The sequence below is a fragment of the Ambystoma mexicanum genome, chromosome 12, assembly GCF_040938575.1.
Source record: "Ambystoma mexicanum isolate Mex_15411 chromosome 12, UKY_AmexF1_1, whole genome shotgun sequence".
Lineage (NCBI taxonomy): Eukaryota > Metazoa > Chordata > Amphibia > Caudata > Ambystomatidae > Ambystoma > Ambystoma mexicanum.
In genome coordinates, this window is record NC_090936.1 from 34,882,825 (window position 1) to 34,897,542 (window position 14,718).

Sequence of the window (14,718 nt, forward strand, 5' to 3'; positions counted from 1 at the left end):
TGACTGTTACTTTAGCACAGTTCAACACAGGCTTCCCTTCCCCAGGCTCGAGCCTGTCTTTCTTTTCACAAACATTTGTAATTTTACTTCTCACATAGGTCTCCCTCCACTGGGCTCAAACCCGCTTTTCTCTTTGTGGCGTTTCCTTCCCCAAGTTTTGTTCACACAACTTTAATCTTACTTTACTTTTACTGTCGAAGACCTTCGAAACTGCAAGGATTTTATGTAGACCTCTGCATGACCAGTTTGACCTCTCTTTAAACAATCTGACAATCTTCATCAACTCTTAACACCAATGCTTCTTGTGGGTCTTTGGAATCATCATTTCTTTGCTTTGTCCTCTTGGCATGCTTAAAAGTTCATACTTTGCCCTCTTGGTATATTTAAATTTCATACACTTTGGTTTTACACTCAATCAACTTTCATTCAGGATCGCCGTTACTTTCTTGCCTTCGTTTACCGCTTTATCACAACTTCAAACATTTGACATAGACTTTCGAACGTGCGATTCCACCTTGCAGGACCACTCTGTTATTTTGTATACTCTCATCACAGTTCAGAAATTGTCTTTTCCATCAAGCGTTTATCAGCACACGCGCAACCTTCAAGTCTTGTTACAGTTTCATTTGCCTTTAACACAAATCAGGCCTTTGTTGCCTTCGATAACCCACCAGCCGTATTAATTGGGTTTCTTTCTTCAGCGCCTTTCATGTAGCAGTCAAGCTGTTACCTGTACCTCCTCTGCTCCTCCCTGACATCGTTGTTCAACAGGGAGGGGAGGGGGCCACCTTGAAGCACTTTGAAGGTATATCCTTTCTTCTCAATCGCTTTCATTCTTGGAAAGCTTACGGCTTTCCGAAAGTATGGAATTCTCGCCTGGCTCTCGCTCGTTCTCCGCAAGTGCTGATAAGCCCCTTGGTCTTCCAACTTCGATAGCCTGGTTCGTATCAGCCCTGGAAAAGCTGCTCTTTCCTCGCTCGCCTCGCTCAGAGTGTACCTGTGCTCGCCACCTTTTATCCTGACAGGGAGTGTTAACAAGTGGCAGGTGTGTGTAGTCAACGATAAACTAAATTAATATGATAGTAACATCACAATTCTGCCAACTCTTGATGGGCTCTAATCTGGCTGTCACGGAGTTCCCCCCTTCTCACCTGAGCCTGATCTTTGCTGGATTTCTTGGTCGATGCCTTCTTGTGGACGGATCGGGTCTTGAATAAGACTGCACGAGTCTCTTCCGACTCCAGCGTGCGTTCAAAGTTCCGGGATGCAACGATCCAGGAATCCGGGAAATGAAGAAAGTGCACTACTCAGCACACGAGTCCAGGAAGTAAGAAAGAAAGGAGAGGGACTAGGAATGAAGTTAGTAGGGACAGAATCAGGGAAGGAATACTGCGAGCTACGGAGCACACGTCTGGTCGCTACTTCGCAATAGCATTGAGACGCGCGGAGCCACAGGGGGCGTGGTCTATTAATAGAACATGCTATGTCCAACGTGTAGAGCGAGGAAGGTGTTTCACGCTGGACGGCCATGTTGGGAGTACCAGGGAGTGCAAACCCCGTTGAGACAAGGAAGTCCAAAAGGGGCGCGTTCTGTAGGCCATGACACTGGCCTGCAGATGGCCCTCTAACCTTGTTCACCTTATCTATGCCCCCCGAGGTGGAACAGGCCGCTGGCGCTGTGAATTTCATTTTGTAAAGCAAGTATCCTTTTAAATTACCTGCACCACGCTGTTCTTCCTTGTTCCAAGCACCCTGACTAGTACAAATTAAGCTTTAGTACAAATCACAACTTGGCAAACGGGGGCACTCTAAAAATCCCTTGGCCTAGTAACCCAAAGACATCATACCTTTTTGTCAAATTCATTTCTAAGATGCTTTACCATAGTGGCAGCATGTTGGTAATTTTTTTTGCAAATTCAATGCGGTTCGGGGGGACCTTTCAGTGGACCCAAAATTAAAACACATTTGCCCTGGAAAAGGAAAACATAAAACTTTTATTTACAAAAATTATTCACACAGTTACCACTATTTTTTAGATTTTTTTGCCTTCCTGCTTGGTAGTCACTGCTGGTCTCCCATTCAAATACTAACCCGTCCTGACCCTGCGAGCAGATTAGCACAGGACCCGGGGTCAGGGTGCCATATGCTCTTACAAATGCCACAAGTCCCTAATAATCTTTATACCATCATGCTAATTTTATCCTTTACATCTGCCACTGTGGTGGGACAACATTGAGTGCTTCTGTTATATTCTTCTGTTTGTAAATTTTAAATTAAATTGTTCTTAATCGCTCGGCTGGGGCTCACATCAAACTTTTCGTATTTCATTTATTTTTTTATCTTTTTTAAAGACTTTGATGGTCCGCTTTGCTAAGGAGCATCAGAAAATTCTACTAATTACTTAAACATGGTGCCTGATGTTTGCCCGATCCTTGCCAGACTTAATTGCCATACTCCAGTTTCCCCAAGCGTGCGAGGATATTTACATCATAAGAGCGTAACTGCAACATAAAATGCTCGCAAAGCTACCATGAGGCATTTCAACCCCCTGCTACCTTTCGGCGCACTGAACGATCCCTGCACCGACAATCAAGCAATTCACCCAAGCGGACCGGCTGTCTCCTATACCGCTACTAACTGGAGGAGACCCTGCTTAGCTTCGTGAGCCAAAGCTTGGTCTGTACAGTGGCCGTTGCACCACTGAAACCATGCATCTCTCAAGCTTCTTGCACTTTGTAAGCACTAGATTGCCCTGCAACATTAAGGACAACACGGGAGACCTTGTGAGAAGATTTCACTACAATCACAGAAAAACACCACACATGGCCTGTGGATCGAACCACCCATTACGCTCCAGTCATGCACAACTCGAAAAGCTCGGCAAACTGTTCCCTTTATGGCCCCAAACAGGAGGTAAGCAGGGAGAGGGTGCTAAAAATCAAAGGGGATGTACGAGCCATAAACTTGGGATTCTGCCCGTTCCCCACCTCCCTCACACTTACCTCCTTATTGCATGACAAAATTGGACCAGCAGCAGGGGGTAGGGCAGAGAAAGAGACAGCTCCCCCTACGCTTCCCTATATAAAGGGGCCTCTGATATCACCTGTGGAGGTGCGAAGATCCCTTTGCCCTCCAATCAGGGGATAACAACCAGGGGTGGGGACTTCCTCCCCTTCCTGTCCCCCAAGCTCCTATTGTCCCCAGCTTCCTCTTCCTCCGTAGTCACAATACCAGTGACCCCTGCTTCCTGCCCCTTCTCCAGAGAAGAAGGAGGGGTGAGGGGGGTGGCCCCTCTGCCATGTTAAGTCCTGGCGCCCTTAACCATTTTGGGGCTGCGCCATAGGCTACCAATGGCCAACAAGAGGCTACTGTCTCAAGTTATATTTTCAATTTAGAGCAAAATTATCGAAAAAAATTCTGCATAGCTTCAAGCTTCAAGGTAGCAAAATCTAGGAGAGTGCACTTCAGACAAGGAGCATGTGCACAACATAATTAAAGGGAATACCTTTGTCCAACGTTGCAGTCTTCTTTTATGTGTCCACTTATAGTACTTTGATTAAAAGTTAATATAGCCTTTCTTTATAATTAAATGATTTTATGATGTTGTGGCGGAGTAGCTCCAGTGCAAAGTCTGTGGTACAGCGGCCTATCCTAGTATTTCTGACTGGCAGCGTAGGCTTGTCTAGAAAGTGTTGTGGCCCCATGCTAAAAAAAAGTAAATTATGCCTTTTCCAACTGCCTCCTTTCCTTTGGCAGAACCATGCAAGGTAAAATTCCTCCAAATTCTTCTTCTGGTTTCAGTAGCCCCTCTGAATGACTCCATGCAGGAAAAGTCGGTCGTCCCTGAGTTTTATAGCAGAAGAGCCACATTCAGTTCATCTAAACTCGAACCACTGGGTAGTGCACGAGATGGATGCAGTACGCATGCGCGCGGTAGAAGGGGCCCGCAGACACTAATCTCCGTGAGCAACCAAAACGGCGTGACGTCAGACGCTCCCCAAAATGAGCCTATGGGAAGCGTTGTTTACCTGTCACATACGCCGGAAGTGACGTACCCAGGCTGAGTGCCTGCGTTTCCAGGTCTGCTGCTGTAACGTTTGGCTTCTGTGGTGGGGGGCGAAGCTGCCTGCATCGCCTACTCGGTCCAGTGGCAGCATCATGATGGACATCTTGAAGGCCGAGATCGCCCGGAAGAGGAAGCTTTTGGAGGACAAGGCCCTGGTGGGGGTGAGCATCCGCCTTTCGTGGATCTAGGGCATTTACCCCGGTCCTCCCCTCCGTCCTGTTGCCAACTTTCTCAACTTGTGGCTAGTAGATACTTCTCTTTTATGCCATTGGGATAAAGGTTATTTTTCGAGCCACACTGGGATAGTTATGGTTTTTGGGGTTAAAAGTAATGTCAAAATCTAGGCATGGTTTGATGTGTTACCAGCCACCTCCTTACTCTCCCTTATACAGCGATTTGTCCCAGATAGGGCTGTCATTTATAATTCCCATACATACGGTCAGTGCTCTGGATAAGGTAAAAGTTTGGCAAAAGCGTGCCACGATGACTCCAGGCTGCTGCGCGATATACAAATGTTAATCATAAATAAATAAATAAGACTTTGAGGTGGGAGTATTTTACAATGTGATTTCGAGAGAGTAAAAACGAGTCTTCTCCTTTGCAAGAGAGTAAAATGTGACATCCAGGCGTGTGCAAAAACTGTTTGGAAATTATTAGCTGTTCCGATAGCACAGCAAGTGGAGTGCTCGCCTTGACATCTGTGCAGAGCCTGCTGATGCAGGTTCGAATCCCGGCAGGGCCAAACTCAGCCTATCTTCCTTCCAAGGTTGATGAATGAGCACCACACACTGTGGCAGCGTGTGTGGCAGATACCTGAGGGTTCGTAGCGCTATATAAATGATAAATTATTATTACTATGCGACAGCTTGTGACAGATACACCTTTCATTATTTCTCTAAGGCCTGGCCATTTGATCTCTCCTGTATATATTTAAATTTTGAAAACACAAAAACCCTAGCCAATCACGTAGTAAAGCTAACCTGAATTGTGTTTTGAGGTTTGATATCAGAATTGTATTTTGATGTTTAATCTTCATTTCCTGGAACTATTACTACCTAATAGTATGCCAATGTTATGATAAAACAGTGCAGAGAGGCAAGGACCCCATGCTAAATTCGATCCCTAATCTCATTGTCAAATTGTTATTTTGTAGCGCTTTTGGCAAAGCGCTATACATAGAACATTATTTATCACAATTGTCACCAAACTGAAGTTGGTATTTACTCTTTTATCGACCTCGAAATGGATGAAAGGCTGAGTTGGCCTTGCTGGGATTCGAACCTGCCGCCTACAGAGTGCAGCAATGGGCACTCAATCTTATTGGCTAACATCCTTCAGAGGTCGGTAAACTGAGTATTGACTGAGGTTTAATTATCAGTGCCTACATGTTGGGCGAACCACGCATGAAGCGCTACGTAAAGTTAAATATCTGGATTATCACAAGGACAGGTTTTGCTCGTTTTTATTTCATTTGCATGTAACTTTCATTTGTTTTTGAACAATGCCTGCACTTCCTGGAGAGTCCGTTTTGGAAGGTTTTAATTGTAGTCTTGAAGATTTGAGAGGCTATAACACCTGTGATTGGTGTAGTGACAACCACTCACCCTTGAGCAAAGACTCTGCTAATGTACCCCATTGTTTGCAAGGTTGAAAGGATGTAAACTAGACCGTGCATGCTCATCATTTTACACACTATTTTTATAATTGGAGTGTAAAATAAATTATATGTATAAAAATGATCTGCCTCTGCATGATTATGCACACAGCACAGGAACTCTGAAAAATAAAATTGTGCAGTACTGGTTTGCTTTCACTGGGGAAAAAAAGCATAATTTTTTTAACAAAATTCTCAATTGCAACTTAAAGTTTTAATTATACAATCCTAAAATGCTAGTAAATTAGATATGCACAGTACTTCTGTTTGCTCCATGAGCATCTACACACATCAGAAGCTGAACGGAAAGAAACATACGCAGTGTGCAGTTTCTTTTTTGAAAGGCTCCAGAGAAAATTATTCTGTTTCAGAGGCTTTTCTCCATGGCTTGCAATTGCATCCATGTATATAAAAATCTAAAGAAGCGCTCTGGTTTCTGTCAGTAACCTGACCTTTGCACAGCCCTCTGATCTAAACCTGTGTGTAAATTTATGCAAGAAAATAATAAAGCTGTTGTATTTACAAGATTTTCATGCATAAAAAGCCCTCGTAAGACCCTTATCTGGAGGCCTGCACACGGTCATCCTCCTGACAGTGTTCAACTATGCTGTATCCCTCCCAAATCCAGGCGTGCCCTTTAAGGACATGTGATGCCAGGAGGGAGGCGAGGAGCCAGCAGGAGGAAGAGGGAGTTAAGTTGGTAAGCTGCAAACACGTCCCTGTGTCCTTATTCCTGAGATACATGTGTGCCCTTCTAACAGGGTCCATGACATTTACGCTGGTTCTCCCCACTGTCTTATTGTCAACTTTCTCTTCCCCCTGCCTTCCATCTTGCTGCATTTGCACATTCTGAATACTCACAAGGCATAGCAGGTTCTTCTTGTTTTCCTCTCCCACCACTCTTCTTATATATTGTGTTTTTAATGTATTTCCCACTCCTGCTCCATTCCTTGCCATGTGGGCGCTTTCAAACCGTATTTCTACTAAGGACCTTAGCCACTTGGAGCCTGGAGGCAGGAAAGCGAGATGAATGGCAAGCAGGTTTCGTGAAGGGGATGGGTACAGCCCTCAATGCCTTCATCATCAATACTTTGAAGGCTCAGGTCGAAAAAAGCAATATCAAAAAACTCTACATGGCCTTCATAGATCGCTCACAGGCTTTTGACACCGTCTGCTGGAGAAAGCTGTGGGACAAACTCCAATCATGGGGATGCCCTTCTAAAATTTTAGATCCAATACAAGACCTTTATTCGGATACATACATTAGCATTGGACTAGATCGCTTGGGCCTTCTGACAATCGAAATCAGTACCAACAAGGGCCTGAAACAAGGTTGCCCATTGGCACCCGAGCTGTTTAATCTATATATATCAGACATGGAGGGTTCTTTTGATTTTGTTAGATATTTTCCAACGAAAATCGGACAATACTAAATTGGACGCCTTATATATGCTGATGATATAGTCCTACTGGACCAGACACCAGTGGGACTCCAGAGGCAGATTGATGCGCTACATAAATAAATTATTAACAACAACTTGGAAATTAATCTATCCAAATAAATTATAATGGTCTTCAAAGGCGCCTCTAATGAGACCAACAAGAAAACATTCTCGTGGCAACTGACGGGTAGCAAAATCCCTATAGTTAAATCCCTAACGTACTTGGGAACTTGCCTAAACACAAGCACGAGGGATATACAGAGATTGGAATCATTAAGAGCCAAAGCCAAAAATCTAGCATCTCAAGAGACGACTCTGATGAGAAGATTCTGTGAGTTCTCTTTAGTACCGCTGGTATCATTCTATCGAATGACATTCTTGCCTATTCTGACATTTGGAGCAGAGACATCGTTCTCATTTGAAGGCGAAGGCGACTGCCTGTGTGTCTGAAAATAATGCTTGCATACCTTTCTAACTCTAGGTTAAAGTTACTACTGAAATTCTGCCAGTACGCTATGAATTGACAACTTACTTTTACTTGCATATGGAAATGCTCCCAGGAAAAAATGTATAGGCAACATTGTATAGTTTACAGGAAAATCTTTTGATGGTAGATTTTTGTCCTACAGCAGAGCCCTACGTAGTAACAGCAACCTGTGTTTGATGAGTTTCTTGCTGGCACAGCCGAGCGTCCCTTGAAAAATGTGGGTCTGCCTAGTCTCGAGGAATCCTCAAGTGCTGTAGAATCGGTGGGGGGGTGCTGTATACACTCCTATTGAGGCAGGGGAGATGCGTACCGGATTATACAATGTGCTGGTTTACGGTAGGGATGAAATAGGGTGACCAGGGCATCGCCTATATACCTCCTAAAGGCCCACCATCCTTTAGTCTGTGGAAGTACCATCAGCTTTGGGCACCAGCCTAGATGCCCCAGTAAGGTATGGGACTTTAAAAAAATACATCATCACTGCTATGTTTGTTGTCTGTGAACACATTCCAGGTCCTGTTAATTTCACCTTTGGAAAAAATGAATGCTTCGAAAAAAAACTGTCATATGTATGAAAATGAATGAAAACAAATGTCAGTGTGGTCAAGTTAACCTATTTCTTACCTTTTCATGTAGGATAATAAAAAATACTTCAAACGCAGTGAGCTAGCTCGGAAAGAGGAAGAGGCGTATTTTGAAAGATGTGGATTCAAGGTACCAATTATTCTCCCTTTCTTTCCTTCTAAACATTTGGTGCATCTGAATTGCAATCTGGGTATTCGTCCTTTGTTCATATTCTAACCAATGTTTCTTTGTCTAATGTGTTGACGTGCTCTACGCCAGCCTGTTCACGAGAAGCCAGCTGGAGAGGTATGGACTTCAAAAGCTGTTGATTTGCCGGCGGGACTTGCATGATGTTAGGTTTTTTTTGTTTTTGCGATTCATCCTGATCTCTGCAAATAACATAGCCTCTTTGAAATGTACTTAAATGATTTATTTAAAAATAATTTCACAGCATGGTACAGAAGCTGGCTTTGTGATGAACCTCTTTATTGCTGCTTAAAAATCAGCAGCCTGGAAACAAGGAAACGTCATAGTGGTGACATCACAAGGGCTTATCCAGATATATAGGTTCCCGGCACAGGAACCCCATCCATTTGTTGGCCAAGGTCTTGGTGTACTGTGGTGGACGTCTTGGGCTGACCTACAGAGCTCATTGGATAGAGTTGCAGTGTTGTCTTCACAATATAGACACCTGGAACATGGAATTCCTGTTTTTCTTTTTAACTCGCCTTGATGCTTGTCGAGTTACCGGTGTGTAATAAAATAAACTCCCCCAGGGTCTTATTAAACAGGAGTCACCTGGGCTTTATTGCATCTTGAGTCTTCATTGCATTTTGCAACCTAATCGGCTAGCTTCTAGATCAGTGTTTCCTGGCTTGTGTAAGCACTATGGGGTCATTTCCATGTTTGGCTATTTGTGTAGCATTCGAATTATCATCCTTGTCCCTTCTTCAGTGGGTGTCTGGATTTCAAAGTTCCCAGGATTAGGTGGTTGCCCCTTTGCCCTATGTGTGTCCACATTTCACTCTACTTCATTATCTCCTCTTGGAAGTCTGTGCTAACCGGTGCATTCTGGTCTGTATTGGTATTATATACCCAGAGCTGGTTTACTTCCTTATTGGTGTTGACTATGTCTCCCTCCCAGCCCTTTGTGACAAATTCTTCATTAGGGGGGGCCTCCCCCTTTGAGGTTAGGGTGGTTAGTCCGCCCCACAAAACCCTCCCAGGGTGTCTGGGCAAGTGGGGCCTCATTAGAAGAGACTCCCCCTTAGGGGACAAAGACTCCCGTTCCAGTGAGGAACTCCCTGGACCATCCACCCTAATGGCATATATGGGATTGCCAGATGTAAAGAACATTGTAACCTGCAGGGACTTCGCTGAAGACAAAACTAAAATATACCAGTGTGCAAAAAAATTAGATCTTTCTCTTTAAAGGGAGACATACATTTACCTGAGACGAGGCTGGAGAAAGACAGTACGCCGGGTAGAGTTGGGGCACGACCTGGGAGAGAAGAGCGTAACGAGGGGAAACAACCTGATAAGGTCATACCGAGAGGAGGCGGAGACAGAGAGCTGCGGAGCCGTGACTTTCTAAGTAGTCCTGGGCAGCAGAGGGAAACGCCAGAAACTCTGTTTCCAAGGAGAGGAAAATGAAGAAGATGGGAAGCCTTATCCCTGTGGTGGCATGACCACAAGGACTTCGTGGTGGGCTGTCCGCCTGTGGAACGGCACCGAAACCACCAAGCGGTGAGTCCGCAAGAGACCCTGCGACCCATAGTTCGACACAGTCGCTTAGAGCAAGAGATCCGAATGAGAGATACCGACGCCAAAGAGGAATACGAACAGCTCGGTAGAGGAAGAGAACCTGAGTGAGTGGTGAGCCCGGAAGCAGAGGTAAAGGGGAGAACAGGATTACTGGTAGGCCGTCTGGGCATCGTTATATACGAGGAGAAACTCGTCTCACTGACGAGATAATGAAAATAGCGCAAGTAAAATGGAACTGTTTGAATGTTAGCAAGCAAATAACAAATAAGCCTGACGGAGGCGGTATGAGGGAATGGATACCAAGAGAAATTTGTCCCAGCGAAAGTGACAAGTTCCTAAATATAAAGCCTGTAAGTGATAGGTGTTAAGAACTGGAGACAAACGTCCTGCGAAGAAGGGTGTTAAGAGAAATGGGACAGAGAAGAAGTGATCATCCAGAGGCATGCCAGGAAAGGGGAGAGCTCACATTGCAACAAAGGATAGCCAACTTAAAAAGGCCAGAGCGACAAGGCACATACACCTGGGAGAGATTACAAGGAAGAGAATTGCAGAGCCTTGTGGAATAACTATCCCAAGAGGGCAGAGAAAACTTAAGTACATTATGAAAAAACTACAGGGCCTTATCCAGAAGGGGACACGAGACCATCTGAAGATATGTTACAAACTAGAACTGTGGAACAGCGCCTTAAGAATCAGAAAGAAGAGACATTTTCCTAGAATAATTTAAGTTAGCCATTTAGTGGTAGGGTCAGTTGGAGTTCGTTTTAGATGGAGGACCTCTTCATTTTGTAATTCTGACGAGCACCTTGAGTTATTTATATAGGCTGGGAAACTCTGTAGCGACGGGCAAAGGTAGGCCATCGGAGCCCACGTCCTTTGACGGCTTGGTGTGTTTCTGAAATTATTGTTCTATGCCTAGTTTTTTTGGAGAACCTGAGGCCCTCCTCTGCAACTCATTAGATAGAGCCCAGTCACATGTAATTGTATCTTCATGGAGTGCCTGGCAATACTGGTGCCTGGAACTGAGTATTGAACCCATTTTGGCTTCTATCATAGACAACATTTCTCTTCTTTCCATTTTTTCACTGGCAAATTTGACTGCTTAAGTAATGTTTGCAGGTCAGCTATTTCCACGTGTTGTCCCGATTAGACCGAGTACAGGGTGGCAGGGACTATTCCTTTTTCATGCTCCTCAGTATTTGCATCTTTTGCCCACCGTTCCCCACTACACCTTTTTCTGGGGGCCCTGATAGCCATGCCCTCCTCTGTCCTTGCAGGATCTCTCCTGTAAATTGGCTATCTTTGCCTGGTTTCTTTATAGATGATGTGGCTAAGTGATACTTTCTAAAGGGTACCCGTTGTGGAGAACCCAGATGTTGTCTTAGTCTTTTGCATGCTGCTTTTTTTGTTTTTCTCTAAGCTACACGTGATACCTTACTTGTAGGAATAGGAGTGCAGGAACGGTCCCCCTTTGGTACTAAATCACTGGCTTTTGATTTATTTCCTTCCTCCTAATGGCTGGGTCCAAACTGTGACCACCGACCTTGGAGCTCTGTGCAGTGCCATCGGTCTTAACCATGGAGCCAAAGGCCTCTACCTCTCATCACCCAACAGGCTAGTCACGCTCCAAAATGATCTGCTCCCTGATGACTCGCCAGATCATGCACTCAACCTGGTATGCCGTGATTATATCAAATCCAAAACAACGAATGAAAAAATAACAAATGAAAAAACTATTCTGAAATAACTCATTTTGAAAAAAAACTAAAAATGGGGTTGTGAGAGGGAGAAAGTGGTTTTGACGGTGGGGGGGAAAGTATTATTATTTTTAAAAAAGGGGGGGCTTTAGAGGGAACCCCCCCAACAAAAAATGGATTCGTTATTTTGGGTTTAGTTATTTTGTTTTCGTTATTTTTTTACTTGGTTATTTCATTAGTTCTAATTATATGTAGCCACTCAACCTAGATCGGGGTGGTGGTAGTCGGGCTACCGGCAGGGGTTGGACCGAGTTGTGTGTGACCGTGTACACCTTCTTTGCGCCACAAGATTGGCTAGTCATGGCCTGCCTCTGTCTTTTGAGGTACCCCTTAAGTTAAGTAATCCCTTTTCTGTCCCCATTTCTATCTGCCATTTGCCCACACCCTTCCAGAGCTTTCTGTCCTGTCTCTTGGGGCTTGCTAGAAGCCATAGCTCTTATTGTAGCTATGACTCCAGTGGGTGGCTGCCACCTTGCTTTGGGTGACAAGGCTCCACAGCCTGCAATCACGAATGAGCCAAGAGGTCTTCGCCTCAGGGACAGTTGCTTCTAGAGCCTCTTGGACATTATGGTCCAGGCAGATTGGGCTTCTGAGTTAAAGCTTGGAAAGTGCTGTGTCTTTCGTGGTTGCAAGGCTTTGAACTTGCATAATGCTAGTTTAATTCAGATGTTCGCTGCTTGTGCATAGAGAATCATTCTTTTTTTAAGGACTGCGGTTAGGATTATCGCACCATTTTTGGTTCCTACTCTACCTCATGGTCTTCATCCCCCAGAGTCTGCACCGGTCCCTTTATTGTTTACTGTTTGTCTCTGGCAAAAATGTGGTTCATGTGCTGGGCCATTGTGTACCATGAAATTGCCTTGTGATGTCAACCATTGTGACCTTTTCAGTGGCAATAAGGAGGTTAAGTGCTCCATTCTCTGTAAATGGCAAAGCCCTGTAGAATCTATTATTTAATGATTTAAAACATTTTGGCATGGAAAGCATGAAGTGGCTTGAGCTCCAAGCATGTGATATTTCTGAATGGGCTCATTAATTCAAATGCATGAATACTAGAAAGTGAGCTAGTTTCACAAACATGTATACAAAATAGAGACTTGTTATGCCATATGTTGGCCCTTGCAGAGAATTCAGAATGCCTCGCTCTTACCAAATGATGTACAAACCAAAGTAACCTGGCTGGAAACACACACCTAGGTGGTTATCTTCATAAAAGGCGAGCTTCATATTCCTCAATGCAACTGTCATTTAATAATCACTTAAACGTTTTTGTTAATGTTATCCAGTGCTTCACATTTCATGCAGCAGATATCATCTCCCTTTGATTGGAAGTAGGTCTGTGGCGCAGCAACTTGATTTGGAATTTTCCACATCTTTTGAACATGCATCCTGATTTCACTTGTATTTGCTTTGACTAGTTTTTTGTATTTTTGAGAGTCCTTGGACCCAATGTGCAGTCACATAAGAATCGTGGTAAGGAGTGTGGCGTTTCTCAGTAGATTCTCAGCAAAACTCGCAACTTCAATTGAAATGGTGAAAAATCCAACAACCGAAAACGCCTAGTGCTTAGATTCCATTCAAGATTTTATGGCCCCCTAGTCAGCCATAAAACACAAGAGATACAATGTCTTTCTCACCAAGAGTCAGTTAGCACTAGCAAATGGGTAGTGCACATTGTGAGGCCTGGCTCCCTTATCGGCATTGGGGTGCATCTTCCTGCAGTGACACTGTGCTCCAGCTGCTGCCTCCCCACAGTAAGACCTCTGATGCACTATGGAGATCGCTGCTTGAAAGGAGGTTGTTTCTGGCCTGGGACCTTTCGTCTGCCCGTTTCTCCTCCAAATCATCAATCCATAAATTGTGGGACTTCATGGCAGAACACCACTTTAGCTTATTAGCTTCCCACCTAGAGTTAAGGGCGGCAGTTTCAGGATTATTAAACACTGTAGATATGCCTATAGTTTATGAATACAAAGAATTGTGACTGCCCTAAGAACCCTCTTTAGTTTTACCCAAGGACAAGCACATTGGACACTAGGAAATGTTGACAAGGGATCCCTTTTTGGAAAATATGCCAATGACAGATTTTTTCAAGTTTGTTCACACCTTATGTAAACTTTACTCTTAATTCTAGAGCTGTTTCTGGAGTGGGTTGCGCAGCTATTCTTATACAGCTTTACTGTAGCATCCTCTGCCTTTTAGATTTTTCAAAGCTTAGCGCTATATATGGGCATGCATGGGAGTTCCAGTGCTGGAGAAGAACATGTTCATGGGCCTGTAACAATGGGCTTGCATCTGCCAGGTCATTTCAACCATCTTTTTCCTATTCGAGAAAGGAAATTGCAGATAGTCTGTGGGGGCTTGGCTTTTACAGCTGACGCCTTCCTGAGGATTCCTAGATGTTTTAAATTTAATTACATTTTCTAACTACAATACTGTGGGTTCTCTGACACTGATGCAGTTAATGTGGGCGATCAAGCATTTAATTAAATGTTCTAGAGCCGTTGTTAGACCTTAATAGCTCCTCGACCCACTATGAAATATTATGGGGCAGGATTTTGTCAAATGGTGTGTCATGGCGAGACCATGTGGGTATCTAGCCCTTTCCTTGGCCTCCGTAATTATGTGGCCATATTGGTTGCACCCCCATTAATACAACATGGAAAAGGTCATTAAAAAAGGATGCAGCTTTAGCTCACTTTTCAGGGAGTTAAAAAGAAAGCCAATTTAAGTAATTGCCTAATTGTAAATCCTTCCCCTACATTTACCTTTCACAGAGCTTATAAACTGAGCAGACTAACTGTGGCGCCTAATTTGGTGACTTGCATTGTAAAAACATAAGGTCGAACAAACTGCTTTAAAAATGTCACTAAATAATTCTTTTTATAAAGCTGAGGTCTACGAAACCACATAGAACAGGACCTTTGTATCACAGGGACGCGCCAAGATCTTGAGCCCCTCACTGAAAAAGCGTACTACTTTTC

The 14,718-nt window shown here is 44.1% G+C and overlaps 1 protein-coding gene across 2 annotated transcripts in view; it reads left to right on the forward strand.

Annotated features, from left to right (window-relative positions):
* The first annotated feature begins 3,999 nt into the window (after positions 1-3,999).
* PRPF18 (pre-mRNA processing factor 18) overlaps positions 4,000-14,718 on the forward strand; it is a 55,358-nt gene continuing 44,639 nt past the window's right edge. The window contains exons 1-3 of one of the 2 annotated variants that reach the window (XM_069627884.1): positions 4,034-4,227; positions 8,286-8,363; positions 8,493-8,519. In XM_069627884.1, coding sequence (XP_069483985.1) covers positions 4,159-4,227; positions 8,286-8,363; positions 8,493-8,519 — 174 coding nt within the window. In that variant the 5' untranslated portion in view covers positions 4,034-4,158. Of the gene's footprint in view, positions 4,228-8,285; positions 8,364-8,492; positions 8,520-14,718 lie in introns of both variants that reach the window. The other variant, XM_069627885.1, reaches the window with a different exon arrangement.